Raw genomic sequence first — 19211 nt, 5'->3', positions numbered from 1 at the left:
ACCAGTGCCTCAACAACATCTACATGCCCTTCCTACTGTCTCTGTATCTTAGATTTTTCAACTCCAAGGTCACTTATGTGACACTTGAGGCTTGACTCCAAGGAAAAATTAAAATGATACATTATTTGCTTTTAAAAATATGATAGTTTTCATTGTACAAAACAGTTTCATAGAGTAAATGGATCCATGATAAAAATACTTGTATTGTTTAAATATTTCTTTATATTCTGTAACTAAAACTTAAAATAAGAGCTCAAAACCCAACAGTAAGAACAAAGGTTAATCTGCGTTACAGAGATAGGTCCAGAGGATCTGCACAGCAGCGTGACCTGCAGACAACACAGAACTGTGAAAGGGTCCTGGCTAAAACACGCAGCCGGGGGACACACACCAACGTGCCACAGGGGCTGCATAGCGGCTTAGCCACATTGGCCATGAGAACAAAACTTTCTCTCAATCAGATTGTTTGCCTTTAGACTTGATGGTATATTTCAACTCCGCTTGAAGGGATGAAGCACATTATTCAAGTTAATAAATCATAACTAACAAAGGTATGACGATTTTCAAATATTTATCAAACTAAGAACACAAAAAGATAATATACTTCTTCTATTGATATAGGCTGGTCAGGAAAAACTCAAATGGCACTTTTTTCTTCTAGTACTAAGGCCTAAGCCCAGGGAGTACTGAGTTACATTCCCAGCCCTTTCTTTTTCATTTTGAGTCAGGCTCGGCTAAGTTGCCTCATTGGCCTCCAACTTATACTCCTCCTGCCTCAGTCTCCCAGTAACTGGAATTACAGGCAGGCACCATCATACCTAGCTCAATATGCACTTTTAAAAGATGGAACCCAACTTCGCAGGTTCGCCAATAACACTGTGAAACACTGCACAGCCCAAACACTGTGCTTACCTCTGAGTGAACCCTCTGTACATGGGACTGAAGATTCCCTTTCTGAGAAAAGGCAGCAGGACAAAAGGCACAGGCATGGGGTTTTTCACCTGTATGTTTAATCATGTGGGTTTGCAACGCCCCCTTCTGGTTAAAAGCTTTTCCACACTCACTACATTTAAATGGCCTTTCACCTAGACAGGGAGAAAAAGGATCATTACATGAACATTTTAAGACTGAAAAAAGAAAATGCTAGTTATCCAAACTCAAGACCCCAAACCTACTGCTCCAGCCAAAACAGTTCCCCAGATTGTACACTCAGATATACAACTGTCTACACAAAATCTTAAAATTAACATGCCCCACACCAAATCCCATGATCAACAAGTTCCAGGGCAGTGTTCCCATCAGTGCCATCCTTCCTGGCATCAGTCATCCCCTTCTGCAGTTTCTCTCATAGCTACACCGCACAGATCAGCAAAGCCCACTGGGTCTGCCTTCTAAATACATCCAGGGCAGCCCTGCCCCACAACTGAACTCCCACCTGGCCCAGCGCACAGCCTATCCACACAAGTGGATAGACATGTTGTTTGCCCAGCCCTGTGCAGGCTGTTCTCTACCCAGAGGAAGCCATTCTAAAATTAGGCCAGAGCAGGCCTTGCTGTCCAGGGCCCTCCAATGATGCCAAATCAAAGCACACTGCCCCACTTACTGACCCATTGCCCGCAGTTGCCCCAGCACAGCAGATGTCCACTCTTGAGACCTCTGCCTAGAACAGCTTCCCCAAGGGTCCATGTGGCTCCCTCCCCTTCTCAGGGATGACTTTCCAATCCATCCTAGCTAACATCAAAATCTCTCTTACCCCTCAACTCCTTCCTCTGTTTAATTTATCATCTGTGACTTTTAATAGTTTGCTTATTATACATCTTTCCTCACTAAAATATATGGTCCAAGGTGAAGTTTTCATCTGTTTTAGTCACGACTCTACCTTCAGTACCTAGAAGAGTACCCCACACACATGTGCTTTCAGAAAATATGTGCTGAATGAAAGAATGAGTGAAAAGAAAAATTTAGGTTAGGTTAAAACATTATTGCAAGCTAGTTTAAGGTCTAGTATCAATTAAAGTCTCAATCCTTAAATGTGGTGTGAGTCAGAAATAATAGCAGATAGATCCCTGCTTCTCAGGGTAAGTGAATGCATGAGACAGAACAGGAACCAGCCCACTCTCATTCTAGAGAGTGATGCAGGAGAGCAGAAGCAGGCAGTCAGGAAGTCTGCTCTTGGTCCCAACCTCAATGAGGACACCTGTCCTGTCCCACATGATAACACCCAAGGTGTACCCAGCCTCTCCTGGATGAGGCTGGATGGACCACACATGCTTTCATGCCACATCATCACAGGTACTGCGAGGCTCAGCCACTCAAAACACCAGGCTCAGAACACATGAACCACCTGACTGGGAGCATATGTGAAAGAAGGGGGAGCACACGGGGATCCCTGCTACCTCCCTCACAGGCCAGCCTGCCCTGCTTCAAACTGTGCCAGTCTGCGGGACCACATCATGGACTGGGAAAACTGCTCTCCCCAGCACACAAGGCAGCTCAGAGGCCAGTAAAAACAACGCTGTATTCAAAAGTTCACTGTGGACCCCAAAGTCACCTGAAGGACCATAACATGGCCTATATACATAGCTCTGGAGGTGTGAAGATACGTAAAAGCATGTTTTCATGTACTTGGAAGAGGCTGATCTCAAACTGTTTAAGGTGCACGACCTCTGAAAACTCCATTGGCTGCGCTGTTTTCATGTCTCTGCATGAAGTATATTACCTTATACAAACTATTTTTTCACACTACTTTTTCATTAATTAAAGCTTTTAAATGTTAGATTTACATGATACAATAAGCTAGAACTTATACGAATACAATGTATTGTCACACTTTAAAAGACAATACTTTCTTCTCTTGCCCTAAGAATAAATATACGCTGATTCTCTGAAAATATCAACTTTAGACATATAAACAAGCTTTGAAATCATCTGAGATTCTAAAATACTCTACAAAGAGATATTTCATTAAAACAATGGAAAAGAAAAAGGCAACATAACACAGTCAGCACTGGCTGACCAACCATGGCAGCTGACCAAATAGTAAGGGATTTCACTGCTTCATTACTGTGAAGGGAACCAAAGGAAAACAGAAGAAAACAAAATGACAAAGCATGGGTCATTTTAATTTCAAATAAAACATCTGCAGTCTTCCTTTGTCTTTGCCTAGAGAAGACCACCTACATTACTAAAATGATACTATATACTGTGAGTAACTCACTTCAAGGTAACAGTATGCAGTGTGTTGATCATTGCTACCATCCTATCATATTATTTTGGATTTGGGGTTTTTTTTTTTTTTGTTATCTCTTTTTCTTTAAAATAAAAAGAAAAAAGAAAAAAAAATATTAGAAATTGACAGTGTTTTTACAAGATGCCGGAGTATCCAGCTTATGAATACTTTACTTACTTTCAAATACTCAAGTAAAACTAACAACTGAGCAAGATAAGGCACAGAGAAATATTTTTGTATTGCTTTTTGTATTGCTTTAAAATAGTTTGTATTGCTTTAATGTTTGTGAAAGTATTCTTAGAATAGAATACAAAGGCTCAGTGCTCACTCTGTTAATTTAGATCTCATGAGTCCAATGCAATCCCTGACACAGTAATACTCCGTATTTATGAACTAGATGAGCAAATAAATATCACATCAATAACAACGGTAGTATTTCTCAGTTACTGACAATGCACCATAGATCAGGCCCTTTTTATGAGCACTACATATATTTTTCCATTTATACTTCAGGACAATTATATGACAAATATCCACATATCTTAATTAAGAAAATGAAACCACACAAAGGTTGGGTAGTTGAATTATGAAACATTTCTTTCCCTTAAGCCACATAAAAGATGACATGAAAGTGAAAGGTTTTCATACCTGTATGTATCCTTATATGTCGTGTTAACTGGCTTGGTTTTTGAAAAGTCTTTCCACAGTGTGGACATGAATACGTAAAACCACTTCTGTCAATGTTCCTATTATAAGACTTTGATACCCTATGTAATACAGAGGGGAAAATAGTCGTTAAGTAGTGAAAAGCCTACCAAAAAGCTTAACTGAGTGATCTCAGAACACATTTTAATGGTAAATCAGTCATACAATAGACAAGATATACACACATTAATAGTTTTCTACAGTCAGTATCCTAAAATTCCATTTTTTCTACTTCTGATAAAAAGAATACCTTGTTTAAAAAAAAAAAAAACAGGTCAAAACAAGCTTTACCTGTCATGGTCAACTACAGAGACAGGCGCAGGTATACTTCTACACTGACATTATCGTCACGCTCCCTCCTACGGTCCCCTTGCTTTCAGGAGCCATCTGGATGCTGATGATTTCCAGACTTCTGCCTCCTACCACCTAGAAACTTCCTCTGAGCTCCAGCCCTGGACAACTCCCTCTACTTGGCTTTGCCTCACAGGCAGCTGGCTGGCTGGAAGCACCAACCTAACACATGCAAAACAGAACTCTGCATTATCCCAACCTCCTCCTTTCCATGTCAGGAAATGCAGACTCCTTAAGGCACAGCTTTGTGTCTCAGGGTCATGTTGGATTCTGCAAGTCCACCTCCAAAAGCTTAAACACCCCAACATATTCACATCACTCAATTTTTTAAGCTCCAGTAAATATCTAATAATTATAGTAAGATTTCACAAATTCAGCCAGATTACCATCATTTTGTTGTGAAATAAGGGGCAAAAGTATGATCAATAAATATGTGGACCTTCATTTCAGGTGAGATTTCTAGCCTTTGAATACCCACTCATCTGCAACTGTAGATAGGAGAAGCGTATGATCTCAATGCTACTGAAGGATGAGGTCAAGGAAATTTTCCCTTCCTTATGCCCCTTCCTAATTACTACTGAGGAAAACACTGGAGACACCTGGGTATATAATGTGTTGGTTTCTTCTGCTGCCAAAGAAATGCTGTTTTACTGCTGACATCTGTTGTACATTAATTTCCTTAAAGCTTTAAAATCTTAATTAGTACATGTGTGCAGTACATAATGCCTACAGTCCTGTGTGGTGCTGGCGCATACACAGAACACATCTTAATTCCTTTTTTCATCCTCTTTCTCTTACTTCCCTCTCCCTCCCTTCATCTATTGATTCCTTTTCTCTCTGAAAAAGATCTATCTCACCTCTTCCCAGTATAATTTTTTATTTTGCTCCTTATTTATAACTTGGGTTTCTAAGAGAAACCAAGTGATATTTAAGATTGTCACATCTTTCTATACTTCTGGCCCTCATCATGCTCATGGGACAGAACCATCATCCTTCCCTGGCACCTCTGCAATAGCCTCCAGAAGTGTCCCCTGCTACCTTCCTGCCCACAGAGCAGCCAGAGTCATCCTTAAGCCTGATCAGGCTCAGCCCCACACTCCCTGCAGGGGGAGCTCATCACACTGCCCGCCTTTCTGATTCTCAAACACAGGAAGCTCAATGCTGGGATTCAGGCATCTACTCTCCCTGGGCCTGGTTTTCCTTCACCTGAGTCTACTTCTTTTTCTTACCTGACTGCCTTCCTGCTTAGGAAGACCAGTGTGAAAGAACGGCCTCACCTCTGAATCCCCTGACAGAAACTGTTACCGTGACTTGTTTCTACTAAATGACAAGTCCCTGAGGATGCAGCCTCATCTGTCTGATTCATCCCTCAATTGAGGAAAACCTGGAAAACCTGGAAGCCAGGGCTGGCTATGTATGTGATGACCACCTATATATCTCCAATTATCTTTGAAACCTTCAAGGGAACATCAAAACTGTCAGTTCCAAACCCTAACCAGAATAAAAACTTAATGTGTACAGAGAATACGCATTTTTTTTATGTGAAAATCATTGAAATACAGTATAAGGAGCTAACACATTTTCAACAATAATGAAATGAAAAGGCAGCACAAGACATGGGTGACCAGATGAAGATGTTTAGGCAACATTTCTAATATACTGCATCTAAGAGAATACATACATGCTACACAGCACTTAAGACATTTTGTATACTTTATAAATATAACCATGTGAAACTTCTTGTTAAAAACACAGGTATTTCCTAATCACTGGAGCTGACAAGGATACCAAACTAAACTGACAGTAGCTAAACCAATAACTGGAACCACCTCTTACAGTTTGTTGGAGAAATTAGATCTGAAAGTGTGACAGCTTTTGACCATGAACTAAGTACAGCACAAGGGCCAGAAAGAGCTCTTCACTTTACTTTATTAAGAAACAAACGTACAGCAAAATATATAAGCAAGAGCAGGTAAAATGTAGAAATTTTGAAAAGTGTTAAGGTGCACTAGAAATAAATGTATGTAAGAATCCAAATATAAACATGATTGTTCAGATTCTAAATTCTAAAAGCAGACTTTTAAACCAGGGTTTAAATCTTTAATTCTTGACTTACCAGCTATGAAACCTCATGAATGTTAATTGGTCTGTCTAACTGAGGTTTTCTCATCTGCAAAATGGGGATATAAAAGCAAGCTGAGCCAGGTATGGTGGTCCACACTTGTAATCCCAGCACTGGGGAAGCTGAGGCGGGAAGATCATTGCAAGTTCAAGGCCAGCCTGGGTTACAGAGTGAGTTCAAGGCCAGCCTGGAATACACAGAGACCCTGTCTCAACCCACTCCCCACCAAAACCTCAAATCAAATCAAATCAAATCAAATCAAATTGGCCTGATGGACTTGTTTGTAGTAACCTAATGATTCTATCTATACATATTTTTGTATAAATGCTAAAAAGAGGGCCAGGCACACAGAATGCTCAACAGTAGTCATTAAAAAGGAGGCAAATTAAGCACTTATAAATCCATTTTATAAATTTTGGTAAATGCACATAAAAATGTAGTGCCAGTGGTGCATGCCTGTAATTCCAGCACTCAGGAGGCTAAGGCAAGAAGATTGCTGTGAGTTCAAGGCCTGCCTGAACTGCACAGTGAGACCTTGTCTCACAAAAAGCCAAAAATATTAATAATAATGGTAATACAGTGCCAGACCCTGTTCTATAGCTTTTACACTGTAATTCTGGCCAAATATTTCTACAAGGCCTGGCCCAGCCCACTAACCTCTGCAGTGACCTGCCCTAGTTGGACACAAGCCACACAGTAGGCATGGCAGCCCGGTGCCGACAGGTCATGTGGTCCCACTTGCTAGCTTTTTTTCTATGGCAGTAAATATTGTCAATCACACTGGCATACTGATCTTTCACATCCTACAAAGAATTTTTTCCAAGCTAATGAACAACACATACCTAACTTTATAGTGAGTCTTCATGTGCTCTTTCATCTCTGATGAGGTTTCAAACTGTTGCTTGCAAGCCTTGCAGGTATGGAAGCGCTTGCCGGCCAGCTCCTGCCGGTGCTCCTCCATGTGTATGGCCAGCTGGCTCTGCAGCGTAAACTCATCTCCACACTCAGAGCAGATAAGATTCTGGGGAGGAAACAAAGCAGTGAGCAGCACAGACAGGTCCCAATCACTACTCCTTAAAAGAAACAGGATCATGAACAACTAATATACAATTGATACTTTCCTTTGGAACAACATTTACCTCTCAAACAAAGTATTACTATGTTCAAATTTGGATGTGTGAAACAATGTCTTTATTGGAAGGAAAGACACTGGAGAAAGGAGTGATCACCATTTTTTTTGCCACAGCAATTCACTGTGTAGTTCAGAATGGCCTTAACTCACTACACAGCCCAGGCTAACCTTGAACTAAAACTCATAGCAATCCTCCTGCCTCAGCTTACAGGCATGTGCTCCCACACCCAGCCTGACCAAAAATTTCTTTAAATTTTTTATTCCTGTATGTTTGCAATACCTAGTAATTACACTCATCTTGGAAAACTGCTACATAGGCACATCCACATATTGCATCTTGATCATTTTACTCCCATTTTTTCTGCCTGCCCTCCCCTCTCCCTCCTTTCCCAGATCCTATTGTCTCCAGAAAGTACCTTCCTGTGTCCTATCAACTCTCTTTTACTTTGCTTTTCATTTTTTCCTTTTTTTCCTTTGCTTTTTATTTATATTTTGAGTCTCTCATATTGGAGCAATCATACAATATTTAGCCTTCTGTGTCTGATTTCACATAGCACTATGGTCTCAAGAGCCATCTACTTTCCTACAAAAAGACTCAAATTTATCCTTTATGAACATAAATATATATAAATACATCTATAAATATATATCATTTTTTTCATTCACCTGTTCATTGACATATAGGCTGCTTCCATGGTTTAACTACTGTGAGTTGTGCTGTTATAAACATGGGTACACAAGTATCACCGTAATATGACAACTTCAGCTCTTTTTGGGAAGATACCCAGAACAGCTACAGCTGGGTGAAATGAAATTTCTATTTTCAGAAATACTAATCAGCACTAGTTGTACTAGTTTACATTCCTACCAACAATGTACAAGGGTTCTATCACCACAACCCTGCAAACTAACTAGCATTTGTTTTTTGAATCCTTGAATCCATTCTGACTCAAGTAAGATGGATTTTCTATTGTTTTGCTTTGCATTTATACAATGGCCAAGACAGTGAATGCTTTTTCATATATCTGTTTGGCCAGTTGTACTTTTACTTCTAAGAAGCATCTATTCATTTCAATGGCCAAATATTTGAATGGGTCTTTTACTTAGGGGCAGTCTAATTTTTTTTTTCAGTGCTTTATATATTCTAGATATAAATCATCCGTCTGAGGAGTACATAGCAACAGCTTTTTTTGCCCTTTTGTAGATTGTTTGTTCATTCTGTTATTTCCTTTGCTGTGGAAAGTTTCTAGCTGGACATACTCCCACTTGCTGACTCGTGGTGTTGTCTTGTGAAATGGAGTTCTGGTTCTGGAAGTCCTTGCCTATGCCTATGTCAATAGTTTTACTTATTTTATCTTCCAGCAGATTTACTGCTTCTGTCTTTACATCTAGGTCTTGATCTATTTTGATTTGATTTTAATACAGAGTGAAAGATATGGATTCAAATCCATTCTTCTGAATGTGGATAACCAATTTTCCCAGCACTATCTGTTAACAGGCTATCTTTCCTCCAGCATATGTTGTTAGCACGTTGGTCAAAAATCAGATGGCTGAAGATGTTTGGGGTTGTTTCTGCATCTTCTATTCTATTCTGTTTTGTCATCATGTGACAATACTATGCTATTACTGCAGTTTTGGAAGTCCAGAATTGTAATGCCTCCTGCTTCGCTCTTATTGCTCAGAACTGCTTTGTCTATTCTGGGTCTCTGGTTCCACATAAATTTTAGAATTTAGAATTGTTAAGCCACATGAATTCTCTGTCCAAGTGGCTACTGGACAACTGCCACTTGGCCCATCTGTTCTGTGAAAACTTCAGAGAAGCAGAATGACTTTAATACCACAAAAGGGTCAAGAAAGAGTTGCGGGTGTAGCTCAGCAGTAGAGTGCTTGTCTCACATGAGTGAAGCTCTAGGTTCAGTCTCCAACAGCACAAAGAAATAATTTAAAAGATGAGAAAAGAACTCAAGGTAAGATTATAATTTAACAGATCACCTTACAATAATACAACAGCTGGTAAGTTTTTTGATGGAGATAGCTCATCATCCATTCGACCTGATTTACAGGCAGGGCATATCACACACTACGCAGCTAGAGGTATTAGTGAGTAGACACAGGACTAGCCAGGTGTGGTGGCACACATCTGTAATCCCAGCACTTGGGAGGCTAAGGTAGGACTGCCATGAGTTTGGGTCAGCCTGAACTACATAGGGATACCTATCTCAAAAAATAAAACAAAATAAAGATTTTAACTAATCCTATTTGGTCTACTTTAACAAAGTTATTTCACCTGTTTGATGCTATTGTTTTTGGTGATTTTGTACTTTAATGTGGCCAATACCCTATTCTCATTGGATGCTGCTATTTCAGATGTTCTAGAGTTGAGTCTGCTTTCACATCAGGGCTGCCAGTAACAGGCTGCACGAACCTAGGCAGGCCCTGCTCCCAGTCTCTACACAGGGACATCACCCCACGTACCTCACAGGGCAAGACATGGGTACAATAGCACTGAGCAAACACTCAATACTTAGCCCAATCAGCAGTAGCTGTTGACTTAGTCCATATTTGTAGTTCCAAATACAACTATTTAATTAATTCTCTATTTTTTTATTATAAAGAGAATTTTAAAAATAATAAAATAATAACATAGACAAAAATAAAACAAAGCAAAAACAATAAAAATGATACAAGGTTTCAAAACAAAATGATAGGAACTGACAGTGGTTGTTGTACTACATACTGTTATCTTTAACAAAGTTGCTCATATTATCAGATGTAAGAATGCAATATTGATCAAACTTAATTAATTCTCTAAATGAACTACCCAACATGAAAAAACTGAGCTTAAACAGTCAATGAGGATCAAGTGTTACTTCCAAACACCAAAGCACATCACTACTTCTCTCCGTCTGAATGTCTTCTAAATACTGTGCCAATTCTATTAAAATCCATCTGTTCACTGGCCCTACCTAGAACTATACTGAGGAAAACTAGAATGAATGAAATAGTTTGAGCAACCCAATAATGATTTCAGTCTCAATGACTTTAAATTAACATTGTATAATAACTGAAGGAAATAACAAACTGCTAGATTGTTAGTAACTTGCTAATATTACAGAAAATTCACTCTTGGAGACAACCAAAAACTACAATCTAGTTTCATTTGCTACATTTCTATAAAACTATGACTTCTTCACCACTGTATGTGTTTGACAAAAGAAAATACTTACTTTTCATTAACAACAAAAATCCCGCCATGTCTCCTGCCCCAAAATTATAGAACAGAATTTGACTTTCATGTCTTCACGTCCCCACCTCAGTCTTGTATTGCCCTGGCTCACACCCATTCTTTTTACACGTTCCGATAAAATGTTCAGATCAATGTGTTTCAGGGGGTAGCAACATGCACATTACAATACTCAGACATTTGTCTATTAAAAATGCTGATTTACCCACAATTTGCTCAGATGGAGAGAGAGCAGGGTCAAGAAACAAAGGGAGAACCAAGATGCCGCCATATTTTCTGCTTTACAGCTGGCTGGCCAGAAGAAGCCAAGACTCATCTCCCGTTCCTTCATAGCCTGGCAATGCTTGAGGAAGTCCTAGGCTTCACGCACAGCTACAGCCATCTGGGCAGCAGCCCTTCCACTCCATTATACTCTCCACATTAGAGTTAGCACTAGACCTCTGGGTTAAGTAGGATGACGCTGAGCCCTGCATCCTAACAAACCTCCACCCTGCTGAACATGTGACCATCTCTGAAGAGTCAGAATGTGAAGTATGTATGAAGCTGCTCTCCTGGCTACCCTAAAGTCTCTAGAATGGAAATATGCCTTCACCAGGCCTTTGCCTGGGGACTCCCCTTTCTCAGCAGTCTCCCAGCCCCAACATACTACACTGTCTTCCCTGCCCTAACTTCCAAGGAGCCATTCTACCTCTGCAATAACAGCTTGCCTCTGTTGACTTCAAATGGTGCTTGCAGCACCAATGACCCTAAACCCACCCCACAGAATACCACTCCACCAACTGCACTCACAGGGCCTAGTCCACATCATCAGTTACCACATGCACTGCCACAGCTACCAAGAAGCCTACATGACCTCCCGTGGGCAAGCAAATGTATGTGTGTGTAACTGGGCATGTGTCAGTCTGTTACTTCCCAAATACCAGCCTTCCAGTAAGTAGTTTACTACAATAAGTAACATGAGCTTCAATACCATAGTTACATCAGTTTTAAGGAAATATTCCTAAGTGATTTAGAGGTTATAGTTTACTTCTGAGATTTTTTTTTTTTTTTTTTTTTTTTATACCCTCCCAACCACTATGGATTTTGGGCTATTAATTTCAACAAAATGTGGAAAAATTAGTTTACAGGATTCTAAAAGTAAAAATTCAAAAATAAAACTTTTTTTTAAAATGAAACACTTTAAACTTAAAAAAATCAATTAAAGTTCAAAAGAATATATATTAGAGACTTCCAGGAAGATGGCAGAGTGGTAAGCAGAAGCAGGATGGTCTCTCTAAAATTCTGACACTGGAATATAGCAACTTGGAAGAAAAAGGAGGGAGGTAGATCCCAGGAATCTAAGAAGGATCTCAGGGAGAACTGGAGCTCAAAGTGAAGAGACAGACTGCAACACAAAAAAAGGAAGTTGAAATCCTGTATTTTTTAAGAATTAAAAAAGATAAACAAGGGGCTGGGGATTTAGCTCACAGCAAAAGCGCCTGCCTGGCAAGCGCAAGGTCGTGAGTTCGGTTCCCGGTACTGGAGAAAAACCACAAAAAAAAAAAAAAAAAAAAAAAAAGATAAACAAGATGGCAAGCTATACTTTCTAATTCCTAGTATGCCATGTGAGAGGAGGCTAAAATCTACAGACACAGTAAAGGCGGGGCACCCCAGAGGCCTCCAGAGAGAAATGCGTTAGCAAATGGAGCAGTGGAAACTGAACTATGACAGCTGATGAGTCCCTGGAGAAGGATCCTGTCCAGACACCATTTTTTGGGAGGGGCCAATTGAACATGGGACAAAGAGAAGCCAAAGGCTGGCTCCCTCTCAGGGCTCTCAGAGACTGCGGTGAAGCACAACCATGGAAGACATCCAGAGCCAGGGAGCTGAATTCAGGATGGCAAGAGACACCCAGACTGAACAAGTCAGGCTGAACAAGTCAGGCCCTAAACTTCTGTGGAGATAAAAGTACCAAAATCGGTACCCCAACATATTCCTACTACAGGCTTACTGTGATTATCGAGCACCCTGCCCTAATCCTGCTGCAGGCCTGCTGGGATCATCTAGGATGTGAGCTCTGTCTGCCTCCTTTATCTACCAGAGACAGCAGAGATATGTGTGAATTGTACACTACAGAGAAGATAACCACAGGCTTGAACTCACAGAGAAATCACTTTTTGTCCTGTTTTTTTCCTTTTTTCTTGAATGATTTTTGTTGTATTTTTAAGAGTTTGAACATTTTTTTTTAGATTATTTTGGTTTTGTTTAGACCTTGTTTCTGTCTTTTCTTTCTCTTTCTCTCCTGTCTTCTTCATCAGTCATCCAAAGCTTGGAGAATCTTCCCTTTTTCTTTAGTCTTACTTCTAATCCCTTCTTTTATTTTTCTATTTTTTGCTTTTATCATTTAAATTTTCTCCCGAGGGTAAAATCACTCTATCAAGGGGTATTTACTGTATCTAATTTTCTGACTTGTTTTGGACTTTGTTATATAACTATAAATCTTGTACCCACAGTTTAAGGTGGCAAATTAACAGTTGCTACAGTTTGTCATTTCTACACTGTACTTGATGCTATTGTTACTACTGATTGTACTACTTTAGCCAGGGTGACATAGTTGTTCAACCGTTCTTCCTTGTATACCAACACCAAGATTGTCAGGAATTCATAAATAATACCATAGTGCATCACCAAAGAATTTGGAGCTAAGTCAAATAGACAACAAATTCTCCCTAAGTATCGGGGCCAAGATCTCCAACTGCCTGTATTAGAGTACAGCAAAAGGATGAAATAAGAGACAGAGACAATTTAGTAATGTGTAACAGGGGGTTGGCAGTTCAATATCTCAGGATGGGCAAAAACCAAGACTCTCCAGCTACCCACTATTTTACTAGCCAGTGCTTGGGAAGGGGTAGCAAGCAACTCCTGGAACAACAGTAATGGTAGTTGCTGTGGGACGGCAAGAAGAACAAAGCCATCTTGAAAGGATGAGCCGAGGGACAATAAGGCAACTGTAGTGTCCCAAGTGATACTTTTTATTATTGTTACTACATTGCTTTAAAGATCCTTATTGCCCTGTGAACATCATAGTATCACTAGCCTGAGGGCTTCAGCTGTGACCAAAAAAAAGCAGGGAAATTTTCTCCTTCCAATCTGGTTCAAAGGTCAGGACAAGGACAGCCATAAACAGCCCCAAAACTCAATTTATTATCTGTGATCCCTGATACCTAACAAATTGAAGAGGCAGGATTTTGGGATAACTCATAACCCAAAGGCCAGCTACACCTAGAAAACATCCCTGAAAAGTAGTCATTTCTAAGGAGGTCTCAATAATAGTAAAAGCAAGTAACCGATCATAAGCAATTTACAAGGATCAAAGCAGAAAACAAATGAGAAGAAACAGAAAATGAGAAGACATAGAAGCAAGATGCAGCCCCAGATCTCCAGTTCACCCAAGGCAAATCCAGAGGGCATGCACATAGAAGAAATCAAAATTCACACAGCTCAACTTTCTGAAATGGTAGCAGAGGAAAAAAAGAAAGAGATAAATGAGGCGCTAGAAAACAATTTAGAAATAATTTTGCAGATAATGAAAGAGATTACAACCATAATGAAGGACATGGTTAATGAATCTAGAGTAAATACAGATAAAAAAATAGGAGCTTAGGAAAGTGATGGAAACCATGAATTCCTAACAAAGGAAAGAAAGAACTGCATTCCATAGAAGAGATTCAAATAGCTATCTTAAGGGTTTAAAAATTCAATTGAAGGCACATGCAGCAGGATCAACCAGTGTGAGGTCAGAATATCAGATGTAGAACACAAGTTTGCAGATAGCAATCAACAAGTGAAAGACTTCTTAAAAATAGCAAGGACCACAAAAAATCAATTCAACAGCTGCTAGATGATGCAAAGTAGAATAACATAAGACTGATAGGAACCAATGAATAATCAGAAGATAACACAAAGGACACAAAATAACAATGGCAGAAAACTTCCCAAGCATGGAAAAATAATTTGACACACATTCCTAATTGAGGCATGAAGAACTCCAATTGGCCATGATCAAAAAAAATCTACATCAAGGCATATATAGTCAAGATTCCAGAAATTCAGCGAAAGGACAGAATATTAAAAGCTGTTAGAGGGGCTGGGGATTTAGCTCAGCGGCAAAGCACCTGCCTGGCAAGCGCAAGGTCGTGAGTTCGGTTCCTGGTACCGGAGAAAAACCAAAAATAAATAAATAAATAAATAAAAGCTGTTAGAGAAAAGAAACAAATCACCTATACAGGAAAGCCCATTAGAACCACATCAGAGTTCTCAATAAAAAACTTCAAGTAAAGCTTGGAGCGAAGGATTTCAAACCCTAAAAAAAAACAACCTCCAACCCAGACTGATGTACCGCACAAAACCATCTTTCAAAATCAATGCAGAAGTAAGATTCTTCCAAGACAAAGAACACCTGAAGAAATGCCTGACCACCAAACAACACTCCAAAAAGTTCTAGATAAAAGATAAGCTCTAGATAAAAAGATAATTGTCTTAGTTACTTTTTTTAGTTGCTGAGACAAAATACCCAACTTTCAAAATTAAGGAAGGAAAAGTTTATTTAGCTCACAGTTTGTGGAGGTTTTAGTCCACATAATCAGCTGGCTCCAAGGCACAGTGGCATGGCACAAGAGCAACAGTTCAAGGTGGCAGAAGACAGCAAAAGCAGCAAGAGCATAAGGGATGTGGGGGACAAGCTTCTTTTTTTTTATTATATTGTATTAAGTTATCAGTCTAAGCCCACACCATCTCCATACCCTCCTCTTTTACAAGTTGAGAGTATTTACAAAGTAAGGATCCTGGTGCCCTGCAGAATCACTTAACTAAACTTTTTAAACTTTTCAAGTTACCACACGATGTAAAACTGCTGAGTTACTTAAACTTTTAGACTCAGGTTGACACAATGTATCGATCATAAAAACAATGAAGACAACAAGTCCCCAAGATTCAACAAGTCTGAATCTCAACAGAATTAAATCCACCAGGCATGGCAACCAATTGAGGCCGGCCATGGTGGCGTATGCCTGTAATCCCAGCACTCAGAAGGCTGAGGCAGGAGGATCTTTGCGAATTCAAAACCACCCTGGGCTACAAAAGTGAACTCAAGGCTGCCTGAACTGCATAGCAAGACCCTGTCTCAAAAAGACAGAAAAAAAAATTAAATAGGTGAAAGAAAGGCAACCAACAATAATGGGACAAGGATAAGTCAGTACCTGTCAGTCATAACCACTAATGTAAACATTCTCAATTTAGCAAACGGAAGAAACAGACTGGCAGAATGGAGCAAGAAGCAAGATCCAACAACACACTTCATAAGAAACACATTTAATACAAAAAGATATGCATAAACTGAAAGTCAAAGGATGGAAAACAATACTCCCATGTGACAGGAACTCAGAAAAAAGCAGGGGTAGCTATTCCCTTTGCAGACAAGTCAAAGCACAGAGTCTGTGCAGTCAAGCACAGACTGATTAAGAGAGACAAGGTCACTGCATCCTTGGGAAAAGAACAATCCAAGAGGAGGAGAAAACAATCATAATAATCAGGGCACCTGTGTCAGTCAGGGTTTTCCTGGAGAAACAGATTTAACACAAGATGTACAAATGTATAAGAAATTAAAAGACTGGCTTATGACGGCCAGCCAAAGAGTTGTATGAGGAAGCGTGCACACATGTCTGCACACTGGAGACCGAAGGAATCAGTCCAGGGTCTGTAGTTCACTGGAGCGTTCCATGCAAGTCCATATCAGGAGGCCAGATGGGTCTGTGAGAGAAGGCTGAAGGATCCAAGATGGAAGCCAAAGAGTCTGCACTAGAAGGCAGGAGACCATGTCCAACCTGAAGGTGAAGACTGGAGCTCCTCTGAAAGAAATTGAAGTCCCTCTGTCCTTCCTCATTTCCCTTTTATATCATCTAAGTGATGATCCACCCTAGGGTGGCTCCTCTACACCCTAGGGTATAGATTTGCTGAGCCAATTGCTGAGCCAAGTTTAGTTAAGCTTCTAAACTTCTCAAATTGACAAAATCAATCAACCACCACAGCACCCAACTATATAAAACAAACACTAATGGGCACAGAAAATCAAATAAATATTAACACAATTGAAATGGGGGACCTCAATACCATACTGTCACAAACAGACGGATCAACTAGAAAAAAAATCAACAAAGAAATATCAGAGCTGCACCAAACCTTTGACCTAGTAGATATTTAATGAGTACTGCACCTCACAACATCAGAATACACATTTTTCTTAGTTGCACATGGGATATTCCCCAAAATAGACCACATACTAGCTCACAGAACATGGCTAAGAAACTGATGCAAAGGAACTGAACATATGCAAAAGAACTAAAATTACCCTGTGCATATTATCAAATCATAGTGCAATAAAATTGGAAGTCAATGGCAAAAGAAACCACAAGCACTTCATAAACACACAGAAATTAAACAACACCCTCTTGAACAACCAATGGGACACAAATGAAATTAAATAACTAAAAGAGATTTTTTTATAATTAAATGATAATGCTAATATAATGTACTGGAACTTATGGGACCTAAGGAAAGGAGTCCAACCAAGTTAAGCTGTAGCAGTGAATTCCCATTCAGAAAAACAGAGCAAGCTCAAATAAAGAACCTAATCTTGAACCTCAAGCTTCTAGAAAAAGAAGAGCAAGTCAAGTCCAAAACTTGTACAAGAGAGGAAATCATAAATTAACTCAATGGAAACTAAAAAAACAATGCAAAGAATCACCAAATCAAAGAGTTAGTTCTTTGAAAGTTTAAATAGGATTTTAAACCCTTAGCCAGCCTTATCCATAACAGGAAAGAAAACAACCTTATCCGTAACAGGAAAGAAAATCTATGCAATTGGGAATGTAAAAGGTGAAATCACAATAGATCCTGCAGAAATCCAGACGATCATCTATATCTACTTTGAGAAATTGTATTCTCGTAAGATGGAAAACACAGAAAATTGGACAGATTCCTAGATACATTTGAATTACCAAAGCTGAATCAAAAAGATATAAAAATCCCAAAGAGCCGAATATCAATGAAATTGAAGATGGAATTAAAAACCTACCAACAAAGAAAAGCCCAGGTCCTGACAGATTCACCATTGAATTCTACAAGAAATTTAGAAAGACTTAATGCTGCTGCTTCTCAAACTCTTTCATGAAATTGAAAGGGAAGCAATATTCCAAAATCCATTCCTGGAAGTAAGCATTACCCGGAAATCAAAACCAGAGAAGGATCCAACCAAAAAGAGAACTATAGGCTAATCTCCCTAATGAAAACGGACATAAATACGATACATAGACTCAGTAAGATACTGGCAAACAGAATGCGGCAAATCATCAAAAAGATTATATACCATGACCAACAAGGATTCACCCAGGGATGTAGGGATGGTTCAATATACATAAATCAATTAATGTAATAATACACCATATGAACAGGGCCAAGGATAAAAACCATATGATCACATAAATAGATGCAAAAAAAAAAAATTAACAAAATCAATACAAATTCATGATACAAACCCTACAGAAAATTGGAATAGATCATCTTTATCTCAATCTGATAAAAGTCATCTATGACAAACCAACAGCCAACATCATACCAAATGGACAAAAACTGACAACCTTCACTCTAAAATCAGGAACAAGACAAACATGTCTAATATTTATTCAATTTAGGTCTGAAAACATTAGTCAGAGCAATTAGATAAGAGAAAAAATAAAAGGAATAAGGATAGAAAAGGAAGAAGTTAAATTATCATTATTTGTGGGTGACACGATACTCTACATAGAAGAACTCAAAAACCACCAAAAAAAGCCCCTAGATTTAATAACTAAATTCAGTAGCATAGCTGGATACAAAGTCAACACACAAAAATCAATAGCATTCATGTACTTGTTATTTAACAAACTCTCCAAGAGAAATTAGGGAAACAACACCGTTTATAATAGCATCCAAAAAATGAAATACAGTAAGTAGGAATCAATCTAACAAAGTAAAAGATCTTCTTCTCATTGAAAACTATAGTACTCTGAAAAAGGAGATCCAAGAGGATATCAAAAATGGAAAGATAGCCCTTGTTCTCAGATCAATGTAGTGAAATTGGCCATACTTTCAAAATTATACAGATTTAATGCAATCCACATCAAAATACCAGTAACATACCTCACAGAATTAGGGAAAACAATCCTAAAATTCATTTAGAACCAGAAAAAACCTATAATAGCAAAAGCAATTCTGGCAACAAAGGCAAAGCATAGGGCATCAAAATGCCTGACTTGAAATTATACTACAAAGCTACCATGATAAACAGCATGGTACTAGAAAAAAAAAAAAAAGAGAGAGAGAGAGACCTGAATATCAGTAGAAAATGCAGGAA

The 19211-nt window shown here is 39.1% G+C and overlaps 1 protein-coding gene across 5 annotated transcripts in view; it reads right to left on the bottom strand.

Moving 5' to 3' along the window:
• The window catches only part of Znf236 (zinc finger protein 236), a 129903-nt gene that overhangs the window by 92890 nt on the left and 17802 nt on the right, over positions 1 to 19211 (bottom strand). For 4 of the 5 annotated variants that reach the window (XR_001232999.1, XM_005373095.2, XM_013511523.1 and 1 more), the window contains exons 4-6: positions 7250 to 7428; positions 3878 to 3996; positions 913 to 1085 (exon numbers count right to left, since the gene is read on the bottom strand). Coding sequence is in view for 4 of the 5 variants with exons in the window: in XM_005373095.2 (XP_005373152.1) it covers positions 913 to 1085; positions 3878 to 3996; positions 7250 to 7428 (471 nt within the window). In the remaining variant the exon portion in view is untranslated. Of the gene's footprint in view, positions 1 to 912; positions 1086 to 3877; positions 3997 to 6401; positions 6484 to 7249; positions 7429 to 19211 lie in introns of those variants that run through there. The other variant, XM_005373097.2, reaches the window with a different exon arrangement.

Source organism: Chinchilla lanigera, unplaced genomic scaffold (assembly GCF_000276665.1).
Source record: "Chinchilla lanigera isolate Chin_1 unplaced genomic scaffold, ChiLan1.0 scaffold00001, whole genome shotgun sequence".
Classification (NCBI taxonomy): domain Eukaryota; kingdom Metazoa; phylum Chordata; class Mammalia; order Rodentia; family Chinchillidae; genus Chinchilla; species Chinchilla lanigera.
This window is presented reverse-complemented; position numbering and strand designations above follow the sequence as displayed.